The sequence below is a fragment of the Aythya fuligula genome, chromosome 7 (assembly GCF_009819795.1).
Source record: "Aythya fuligula isolate bAytFul2 chromosome 7, bAytFul2.pri, whole genome shotgun sequence".
Lineage (NCBI taxonomy): Eukaryota > Metazoa > Chordata > Aves > Anseriformes > Anatidae > Aythya > Aythya fuligula.
In genome coordinates, this window is record NC_045565.1 from 15,520,221 (window position 1) to 15,532,293 (window position 12,073).

Here is a 12,073-nt window from a genome sequence, read left to right on the forward strand (position 1 = left end):
CTTTTATTTCCATTGTTACAGCAGAAAACATTTACATATTTAAATTCTAATTTAAATAAGACATAATTATCTGTCCAGGATATAGATAAAGTTTTTACGAAAGGAATGGAATGTGTCACTGATACAGAGCAAAGGAACAGCAGATTTAACCACTAGATCATTGGTCTTTCCTTACTGACAGCCAAATTCATGCAGTAAGGATGGTGTGGCATACGTGACCACACATTAAAAGCAGAGACTGCAACACATCCTTCCTCCCCCTCTCAGATTTTCTTGATTAAAATATACTGCATGGATATATCAATTTAAAGGATTAAATGATAACTGTGTGATGTAAAAAATAACATTATTCTGATCAACCCATAAAGGCTGAAGACCACGTACTGTAGCCTCTTTCAGTTTCGTTTTCTCTTACATTTTCACTTCAGCATATTTCTCCCTCTCCCCTATGATAGAATGTGAGAAGTGAAAAGTCCAAAGTTCTTTGAGAGTAGTACTGCTGAAAAACCAGCCAAGTCTAGTTTGCACAAAGCTGTTCACGAGTAGCTCCACAGATAGACAAGGCCTGTGCATGCAATGCTTTTCGCCTAGAAACTGTGAGCCCAAGTTCTTGAAGAACAGTCCATACTCACAGCACAGCGATCTGCACCTGCGATGATAGGGTTCCATGGCCCCATGAGGATTTTCAACTGGTTTGAAACTTCTTGATATACTTGCAGGAATCCCACCAGGTGTCTCTAAGAAGACAGAACCTGTTCTCCTATGCATCAAACCAGGTACTGGGCCAAAGAAAGAAGGGAATCAGGACCACAGCTGTGATTTCTCCCCATGCAATGCACCAACAGTGTGATAACAATAGATCTCTGTGTGTCCCTTGTTCTGCGCTTTACAGTAAAATGTGAAGCCTGACTGTGCAGGCTTACCATTCTTTGATGAACCCTAGCCATTAATTTTTCATCTTCCCCGTGGTATATAAACACAACACTGATGTTCCTTCCTTCCTTCCTTAGTGCTGAGCTCACTCTTGAACATCCACCTGGACACGGAAAGTCATGGATCAAATGCAGAGATCTAACATGTACTGTGGGTTAAGAGCCCTTTTCCTGCTTCTGATTCAGTACGATACTTGGAGGAATGCCGGATTCATAACAATACAAAACCAGGAATTACTGTACGACAATTTTTTTATTTATCGGTATCAAATTACATAGCAAAGTAATGAATGCAGTATCAGATCACCTCTTTGAATACTGTAAATACAAATAAAATCCACCATATTGCTTAATTATCCAAAGTAAATTAAAAGTTTAAAAATGTGCGTTTCAGAGATTCCGTTTGGCATATCCTGTCAATATATCCTGCATAAATATTTCTGTACCTCATTTTCACTATGTGTACCTTAATTAAATACAGTCTCCAGAGAGTTCACATTGAGGAGACAGGATCTAGCTGTATGTTTATTTTCATCAGCAGCTCACACCTCTGTCCTGAAATCACTGCATGTACCTAGCTGCTGGCTCACCTGACAGCCCAATGTGAAGTTACGGCATGGTGACCAGGACCTGCTCTCACGTTAGTGCCAGACCCAAAGTTACTGGCATCAGTGTAAGAACACTGAATGCACGGCACCAGCTTTGGATCACGTTCCTTAAATTACTGACAAAATAGCTACTTGCTTTCATGGAAGCTGGGCTGGATGTGATGTACACTCAAAACACTTGTACACTCAAACAGTTAAGGAAAATCTTGGGATATTCAAAAGTGGTCTTAACACTACTGTGACTCCACTATACAGAAAGAACTATTCCTGGTTTACAACATTACGTTACACACAAAGTCAGGTTTGTTGATTTCAAGTACGTTGTGTAGGATTTGGTCACAGCTAGATAAAACTAGGTAATTCAATAGAAATATTTTACTGGTGTTAATCAGCAGTGTCATATACGTGGGATTTTCTTTTAAACTGCGTCAAGAGAACATTTTTTTTCCAGATCAATGGGAGAAAAAGCTTCACTTATCACTGTTTCCAAAAGTTAAGACTAGTGAGACATGGTAATGGTACGGAAAGAAACACACCATAGAAATACATATTTTGTTTAGAATAAAATGAACAGAAGTACAGAAGCGTTGATGCAGGTAATTGGAAAGGTGAGGGAAGGGAAGAAGGAAAAATTAGGCAGCGATCCCACGGCGACATGGGAGTTACTGTTGATCCCTCCAATTCACCAGTATCAGTGGAAGTCGGGCTTCTCTGGGAAGGTGCAACCTGAGCGCTTGATAATTACGCTGGCTGCGTAATGTCCAGCTCGGATGCACTCGGTCACTGGCCGGTCGTAGACAAGTTGTGAGAGAAAGCCTAGGAACAAAGCAAGAGAGAGAGAGAGAAGGAAGAAAATGGTTATCTTTTGAGTGCATCAGTTTGTCACGGAGCAGAGCACTGAAATGCTGGCCTAGCTGTGTGTACATGCTTACATGCAGCACTGTGCCTAGGTGACTTGCTGAGTTAGGGTGCTGCTGCTGTTGTTTTTACCTCAAGTCTCCAGTCGGTGGCTTCAAGCAGAATCACAGAATGGTTTCGGTTGAAGGAACCTTAAAGACCATCTGGTTCCAACCCCCCTGCCATGGGCAGGGACACCTCCCACCAGACCAGGCTGCCCAAAGCCCCATCCGGCCTGGCCTTGAACACCTCCAGGGATGGGGCATCCACAGCTCCTCTGGGCAGCGTGTCCTGTGCCTCACCACCCTCACAGCAAAGAATTTCCTCCTAACATCTATTCTAAATCTACCCTTTTTCAGTTTAAAACCATTACGCCTTGCCCTTCCACCACACTCCCTGACAGAGTCCCTCCCAGCTCTCCTGTAGGCCCCTCAGGCACTGGCAGGCCGCAATGAGGTCTCCCCAGAGCCTTCTCTTCTCCAGGCTGAACAACCCCAGCTCTCTCAGCCTGTCTTATAGGAGGGGTGCTCCAGCCCTCTGATTGTCTTTGTGGCCCTCCTCCAGACTTTTCTAATATGTCCATGTTCTTCTTGTGATGGAGGCCCCAGGACTAAATGCAGGCCTCTAGGTGGTGCCTCACGGGAGCAGAGTAGAGGGGCAGAATCCCCTCCCTTGTCCTGTCGGCCCCGCTGCTTTTGATGCAGCCAAGGTTGTGGCTGGCTTCCTGGGCTGTGAGCGCACGTTGCTTGCTCATGACAAGTTTCTTGTTAACCAGCAGCCCCAGGTCCTTCTCCTCAGGGCAGCTCTCAACAAGTAAATCAACAATTAGCATGACTGATGTTTACTAGTGACCTCAAAAGTATTTACCAGTATCTTTGCTCTTTTCCAGAGAGAATCCCGATTCCTCAAATACCTCAAATGCCTCACATATATTTTTAAATAAAACACAGCAGCAGTTTTCCCTACAGCAGAGAGCTCCTTCTGTCCCTACCGGCTACTGCCACAGCCCCACACAACTGTCACCGTGCAGGTTGTTCTCAAAAGAGGGGAAGGCACATAGCAAACAAATGTTACCTATGTTCACAGTTACAGACTTTCATAGAGAAGATAAAGTGAGAACTTTTTACCTGATAAGGAAGCTTAGATGACATCTGTTGCCCTTGATTACGGGAAATTTAACCTAAGACTTGCAAAACAGTGGGCACCCATCCCCATGCTCAGACACCCAAACCAACAGCAAACCATACAGAGAACCAAGCACCTCTCCCAGTCAGGGCACTTGCTTAACTGTTGTAACTAACAAAACCTCTAGCATGCATGGTTTAGAAAACCAGAAATCGCTGGGAGCTGAGTGTTTTGAAAACCAGAGTACATCTTTAAATTAATATAAACAAATGGACTCCTAAAAAGGTGATTGTTCATAGGTACTTGGAAATGTTAAGTACAAGTGGTACCAGAAATTTTATGGATTGAGTCTCTTATCTCTGAAACATTTTATCTTGGCTGAAACTTTTGTCATTGAAAGCATGACAGAACTTACGGCAGAGGTGAATATGTTTTTTAAATTTAGAAGAGGTTTCAAGATGTTAAAAGTAAACTTAGTTTCTTATAATTTAAAACTCCACTCTGTCATTCTGGAGGTAATACTTTATTCACTTTTATCCTGTTTTAATGTCTTTCAGATGTATCTCCTTTCCCCATCCAATTGCAGAGGGAAAGTGAGACTTACCCAAGAAAATCTGAATTCCAGTAAGCTGAAATATGTTCTTTTTAAAGCGTTCTAAAGCTTTCATCCACCATTTCAAGTTTCTGTGTCATGCTCTGACAGGTCTTGGGCCTTCACAGTACAAATCTAGCCTTGAAACTATGTAGCTCATTGGTACCAATTTCTGACATACCACAAATTTTGATTCAAAGATAATGTTTTGCTAGCTTTCTTTCGATAGCCGAATACACTTCTGCTGTTCAGCTTGGTTACTAGTGGAAAAAAAGATCCCACGTTAAATTATGATGCTCTCATTCAATCCATGTTCCTTCTCAAAATACTTCCTTCAGCGTGAAACAGAGTATAGTTTTAGAAGATGGCAAAAATATCTTACTCTGTGCAATAATATTGGTTCATTGAAGATTAAAAACCAGGTACATGAAAAATAATGTCACAGATTAACCGAGGATAATACTGGTGAGCAACAGACTCTGTTTTCATGGATTACCAAGCTCTTTCTTGGCTTCTTAGTCATGACTGATGGTAAAAAGCCAAGCTGATAACTGATTTTCTTTAAACTGCACCGAATGGGAAAAGAGTTTGGGGCTTTACATGAAACTACTAAATCTATAGATCAAATGCTTTTCATTGGAAATGGAGGGGAGCATAGAAAACAGGTGTTTTAAATTTGTATGTTTCTGACATCAATACTTTTCTAGAGAAACCTGAACTACATACAAGCTGGAATTTCACAGATATTGACTGACATTAGCTGGGAAAAAATGACTGCTTCACCAGCGAATGTTAAGTCCATAAACACAAGTGGAGAAGACAGGAGTTTTCAGTATACAAAGATGAGAATCTGAAATAGGAAGAAATTGTGCTGTGAGTGCTATCACTGGCGGCAGTCAGGGGATGACAGACAACACAACTGTGGCAGGATGGTCCAGCTGTAATAGCTGGGTAACAGTTGAGAAATTCAAACAGCATGCCTGGCAGAAATCAGGCCATTTCTGAATAACGAGATGAAAATGGTCTGCTCTCCATTAAATTAACATGCATTCTTAGAGGAAACTTTCTTGGATGCGTAGAGAATGTCAATCATTACATTTAAACTGCCTGGGAGGCAGGAGCTTGCCAGTGTGCTTCTGGGTGGTTAAAACTTCAGAGCAAGTTGTAACCGTATGTAAAATGAGGCTGTTAAGACAGTCCCTTTCTGACTCAGTGAGTATAGAAGATGCACTGGGCAGGCCTCCAAAGGCAAACACTCAGCTAGGTTTTGTGCTGAGCATGAGTTCAGAGAGCGGTTTATACAAGAAAGAACAACTGTCCTCTATGTTTATGATCAAGGCATCGAATATATGTGAAGATGAGGAAATAGCAAGGAGCAAAGGACCATAAAACATGAATTACTTTTCAACAGCAAATAGACTGAGACTGTCACCACCTCCCAAGCTCACAGTAGTCTCAAGCTAGTATATATTTTTTTCTCTTCAGTGCAGCTACTTCTTATTTATTCTGATCTAAGCGAAAGCAGAATCAGGTGAAAAAAAAATAATCCTGTTCTAATTGCAGATAGAAATGAGAGATCTCTGTGATTTTAGAGTGGTGAAGAAATGACATTAAGTGCAGCTGTCATATATGAGATATATAGAAACTGTAGAGGGGAGTTTGCCCTCAAACCATTCTCTTGTCTGTTGAGTTTTTCTTAAAAGGTATGTATTTCATAGATGAAATAGAAATAGCAGTATCTGACACAATATCGCATCGAATGACAATACAAACACACATACCACAAACACAGATCTACATCACATACTAAGACTAGGCAGTTGGCAAAGGAGACCCCGAGGGAACACCAGAAAGCACTGCTGTTGGAGCAGAGAAACAAAGAGCTCTGTCGGGTTGGCTGCTTCAGCTGCAGAATGTTCTTTTTAGTTAATGCAGTAAAAAGCAGCATGGTCAGAATGTAGTTTAAAGCTTTCCTCCTCCAGTGTATAAGGTACTCTGATGCAAACCCCATGAGTCACACTCTCAAGGAGGCATGGATTCAGATCTTTTGGTTCCAGCTGAAGAAATTACTGCCCCATCTGTTTTTCACCATCCTTCTTTGCTGCTCTTGACTCTCTTGACTTTGTAGCCTGACTCTCTTGTCAAAATGAGCCAGATTAGCTTTAACAGTGGACTGGTCAATAGTAGGTCTTTGCTAATGTGGTTAATTTAAACTGAAGTGGCATAGGTGAGTACTCAAACAGCTCTACCAGCAAGCAGGATGGTGGAGGGAAGACACAAAGCAGCTAAAGGCTGTAATCGTTTTAAGGTGCCATGACTGGCCATGCAAAAATAGAAGAGAACACTTACTCCATACTCCTACAGTTTCACAGGCAGAAAGGGCAGGATTCATCTTTTATCATGAGTCTGGGCTCACAGAACTAGATTATCCCAACACATACTAAAGTAGATCAGCAGCTATTTCAACCCATGTCATGCCCTGAACTAGTTTCTGGCTATCACTGGAATGGAGTGCAAAAAGCAGCACTGTATTTGGCTACACAAAACAGCCTCATTTCAAATATTTTACCAAAACAACTTTTAGACACTATTGCCCACTATCTTTTAATTGCAGGGCATTTCTGCACTGCTGAGGTTGTGCATGGTATTACGTGCATGGTATTACATGCATTACACACTGCACTCTTCACACTAGAACACAAAGACAAGAACAAAACTTAGGAATTTCCCACTTCTCTGCCTCCTGCCCTGACATCCAAAACGTTTATTGTTTATGGAGTAAGAGACGTTTATTGTTGTGGTCTACCTTGACTTCAGCAAGGCTTTTGACACCGTCTCCCACAGCATTCTCCTCAAGAAACTGGCTGCTCTTGGCTTGGACTGGCGCACGCTTCGTTGGGTTAGAAACTGGCTGGATAGCCAGGCCCAAAGAGTCGTGGTGAATGGAGCCAAGTCCAGTTGGAGGCCAGTCACTAGTGGCGTCCCCCAGGGCTCGGTGCTGGGGCCGGTCCTGTTTAATATCTTCATCGATGATCTGGACGAGGGCATCGAGTGCACCCTCAGTAAGTTCGCAGATGACACCAAGCTATGCGCATGTGTCGATCTGCTCGGGGGTAGGAAAGCTCTGCAGGAGGATCTGGATAGGCTGCACCGATGGGCTGAGGTCAACTGCATGAAGTTCAACAAGGCCAAGTGCCGGGTCCTGCACCTGGGGCGCAATAACCCCAAGCAGAGCTACAGGCTGGGAGAGGAATGGTTGGAGAGCTGCCAGGCAGAGAAGGACCTGGGAGTGATGGTGGATAGTCGGCTGAATATGAGCCAGCAGTGTGCTCAGGTGGCCAAGAAGGCCAACGGCATCCTGGCTTGTATCAGGAACAGCGTGACCAGCAGGGCTAGGGAGGTGATCGTCCCCCTGTACTCAGCTCTCGAGTACTGTGTTCAGTTTTGGGCCCCTCGCTACAAGAAGGACATGGAGGTGCTTGAGCGGGTGCAGAGAAGGGCGACGAAGCTGGTGAGGGGCCTGGAGAACAAGTCCTACGAGGAGCGGCTGAGGGAGCTGGGCTTGTTCAGCCTGGAGAAGAGGAGGCTCAGGGGCGACCTTATCGCTCTCTATAGGTACCTCAAGGGAGGCTGTATCGAGGTGGGGGTTGGTCTGTTCTCCCACGTGCCTGGTGACAGGATGAGGGGGAATGGTCTTAAGTTGAGCCAGGGGAGATTTAGGTTAGATGTTAGGAAGAACTTCTTCACTGAAAGGGTTGTGAGGCATTGGAACAGGCTGCCCAGGGAAGTGGTGGAGTCACCATCCCTGGAAGTCTTTAAAAGACGTTTAGATGTAGAGCTTAGGGATATGGTTTAGTGGGGACTGCTAGCGTTAGGTCAGAGGTTGGACTCGATGATCTTGAGGTCTCTTCCAACCTAGAAATTCTGTGATTCTGTGAGAAATGGCAGCTGCAGGATACCCAGTAGGCCATCCTGGTAGGTGTTCAGAGTAGACTGGGATGCCTTTTGTCTCCTACAGGCATGGACAGCCAAGTAACCACCTTCCATCTATACTTACTAAGAACTTCTTTGGAACTGTATCCGGCTAGTCCATGTACTCAGCAACTTCTTACAGAGCTTCAAAGGATGCTGTAAACCTTGCCATGCTATAAAACCCCAAAAGAAAATGTATTCACATAATCACTTCTGTCATCTGGGAATAAGACACCAATAACTGTTTTTGGCCCATAATTATTTCTTTTCTGCTCAGTGGAGAAAAGCATCTCTGAAATCACTGCTCTAAAAGGAATGCCTGAAATAATTGAGAGTTAATCTTTACTATCTCCGTCTTCCTTATTACATATGCTCAAAGACGATGTTGATAATTGTTAGGCCTGCAAACAGAATGGGGGACAAAAAAGTCAAGTTGTTTTCTTCCCTTTTGTGCTCACCACCAAATTAACGGTTCCTTAAACCAAGTGCCAGAAGTGGTGCTTGAGCCTCAAAATCCACACCCAAATCAAGGCTTCACTGAAACCAGCTCAAGTCTCTTTGGGGATGTCAATACAACTCTGAAAAGACACAGCAAGACAGTCCTTACTGACACAAAAGGCATTGTCTTTACTTTGTTATTTTTAAGAGCTGAGTAGCACTTTAAAATCATTAATGGAGAAGCAAGTTCATATATTTGTGGCCAGCAAAGTAGACATTTCGGAGACAATTTCACTGAAATGTGATTTCTCTGAAAGTTTTGTTTCCAGATTATCAGTGGTAGTTAGAATGAATGCCTAGCGCTAGTGCAGTTGGAGAGGAATGTAGGAGTCCAATAGCTGAGATTTTACAACAGTTCTGGTCTGCTTCAGTAATGGTTTAACAACACTTAAAAACAGCTTATACTGAAGCCAAATATTTCATTTCAAACTGTACACTTGACAATTAATTTTAATGACTTATAATTACTAATGTTGGCTAGAAATCCATTTATAGTCTCTGACACCCAGCTCGCCCACTACTCGTCTTTCTGCAGTCTCTCTCATGCTTTCAATCTTCAAAAAACGCCCAAGGAAATATTAATGTATTTTTTTAAATGCAAGAGAGAAAATCAGGAAAAAAAGCAACTATCAAATGCATTAATTATGAACAATTACAAGCTGTTAGAGCCCCTCAAAACATTTTTGTTATGTGATGTTCCCAGATAATCCTCCTCTTCCAGGTGAACCCTGAAGCACCTAACACAACCCGTGTTAGCCAGGCCATTTGCCAGCAGAATCGTCCCAGACACAAAACGGATCACAGACAACTGAGCTGTCTCCTCTTTCTTGTATTTAAAGTTTCTACAGAGTAATCTGTGAACTGCCTTTTTAAGCTGGTGTTATTCCACCATAGGGGACAGCCGCAAGCACCTTTTTACACTCTTGTTTGTGCACAGCATTTATCACAGTTGCCTGGGCAGTCTATTTTTAAGTGATCCCACTAGCCTTCCAGGCCAGCAGTGTGCGGAGATACAGTTTTCAAGAAACATTACTCTGGTAATTTAAAGTCTTGTATCTGATACAAGTGAGGTGTTTTTTATTTTTTATTATGTCTTTTAGTGCTGTTGGAGTGGGTTAATGTTGTGGTATCCTGAGTCTGGTCAGTTGTAATCAGGTGGTTAGCAATGCTGGTGCCAAGAGCCAGCCAGCCAGCCTAGATTTTGTAAAAGATGTTGGCATCAGATGATTCGGCAATATAGTCACTGAACGACTGTATGTCAACATGCTGAGGTTTCTCTTTTTTTTTTTTTTTTGATTTTGTGGCAGATGGTGGATATTACAGCCAAGAACTGTGGTAAGCCAGAGGCCCTGCCCATTGCTATCAAACTGAATGTTGGCTATTCTAAATGGAAACATTTTTGATTAAGGGTGGGATTTGGCTTCAGTTTTCATGTATTTTGGCACTGTGGTCTGACACATTAGACTTATGCTATATAAGACAAATTAAATGTAAGCATCTCCCAATATATGATACTTCTTTCAATCTTCACACGCCTAAGTTCTTTCTCTCTCAAGATAGCCTAAGAATTATTCTACATACGCATATTTATACTAGTAACTTCAAATGTATATAGGTACAATCAAGTGCACACAGTAAACAAGTGTCTTTTCCTCTCTTTTTAAATGAGATGGCTCTGTGCTTCTACCGAACTGTAGTGCCAGGCTAATTACAAGTGAGAGAAGAAAGGTTACCAATCCTTTCAGAAACACAGTCATTTTAGATGTATATCTAACAAGTGGCAACCTTGAAATCTTACTGTCACTGAAAAGAACATTAGAAAAGCCTTCCTGACTACACCACTGGAGGAAAGTTTTAATAAAAACTAATTAAACTACAAAAATCCCAAGTGGTTAACTGATTTTAGGGGCTAAATTTCTGGCAATTCTAATTATCCTCTTGTGGCTTCACTTAGTGTTTCACAACCAGGACAGATGACAATGAAAAACTGCTGTTAAATTCATCCTCCCTGACACCATGCTAAGCACTAGCTTCTCCCTCTCCAAGTAAAATCAATACCATGTTTGAGTAAACACGTTTACAGCTTTATTAGGATGTCTCGCTTGTTCTGTAACAGCTACTTGAAGCTGTGGTAACAAATCGACTCAACTCAGTTAAACCTAGAGAGCTGAGTAAGAGGCTCATCAATAAGGTTGTTATAAAAATAAACTGCAGGAGATCAGAAAGCTGGAACAAACAGCCTGGTAAATGTCAATATTTTTACTTCCAGAGAATGACAAAACCATGAGATCACAAATAAAATGTTTCGGAAGTCTATATCTACTCTATTTATAAAATGGTCATGTGCTATACTGGGGATGCACTTCACTGTCTGTGTACCACCTTCTTACATAAACTTCTTATTTTCTAGTCACCAACATGAATACTAAAGCAAGCATATTTTCAGTAAAAGCAGCTAGTATTGTTATTGCTGCCTCTATCCTTCTTGTCTTCTTTATATTTACAAACACCTCCTGAATGCACTGAATTCCTGTAAGGATCATTCAGATGGGTGCATGCCTGCATCTGCCTCAGTCTGAGTTTATACAGTCATTTATGGACACATGCAAATAATGCAACTTTGCATTTACTGGAAGACTGTGAGTAAGTGCAAGGAGTGTTTTCATATCACTTTAGCAGCCATTTCCTGGAATGGAGAGGAGGTGTTGAATACACAAAGCAAAAAAGAGCTCAGCCCCTAATGCTTTAAAGCATTACATGTGGAAAAAGTTAACAAAAGATTCCTGCAAGAATGTAACAATAAAAAAAAGAAATAAAACTCCACTATATCCCTGTTATTCCATTAGGAGTCAATTACTCAAAGCTGAGTATTTTTATTGCATTGCTTATATGATTACCACTGTCTGGACCTTCTGGGCCAGCTCACTGCAGCTTGTAGAGTAAGGTGTAATCGTACTTCCCAGGGCCTGTATAGATGCTTGGGCCTATTGGAGACTCTCTCTGAGGAAAATTTATTGTTTCTTTGATGTCTCTGTGCAAGCAAAAATAGTGTCTGTAGAACTACAGCAGTTTGGTCCTGAAGGCAGTGCAATGGATGGAGAACACTTATGTCCCGATATGGAGCCCACTGAGATTGACTCAAGTTTTCCTTTTGACTTCAACTTCTTGGCCTGTGCCTTCACTGAGTGCTGTCCACTCTTTAAGGAAGAACAGCCCAACAATAGAGGAAAGTGTTTTATATGGTGACACTTTCCACATTACTCATCCTTTGCGGACTCTACTTATAATCTGTGTTACATATCACGTCTATTAAAACTCCCCAGTGCATCTCATTGTCCAGGAACAGAATCATGTCAACTTACAATATGCTACAAGAAAAACATGACGGAAGAAACTGGTATAACAAAATTTTAACTTCAGATGGTCCTACTCTTCATTTTTAAGTCCAG

General features: G+C 42.0%; 1 protein-coding gene across 2 annotated transcripts in view; it reads right to left on the bottom strand.

Annotated features, from left to right (window-relative positions):
- Positions 1-1,166: 1,166 nt before the first annotated feature.
- Positions 1,167-12,073, bottom strand: part of ADK (adenosine kinase) — a 278,657-nt gene continuing 267,750 nt past the window's right edge. For both annotated transcript variants that reach the window (XM_032190900.1, XM_032190901.1), the window contains exon 11: positions 1,167-2,356. In XM_032190900.1, the coding sequence (XP_032046791.1) occupies positions 2,232-2,356 (125 nt within the window). In that variant the 3' untranslated portion in view covers positions 1,167-2,231. The remainder of the gene's footprint in view (positions 2,357-12,073) is intronic.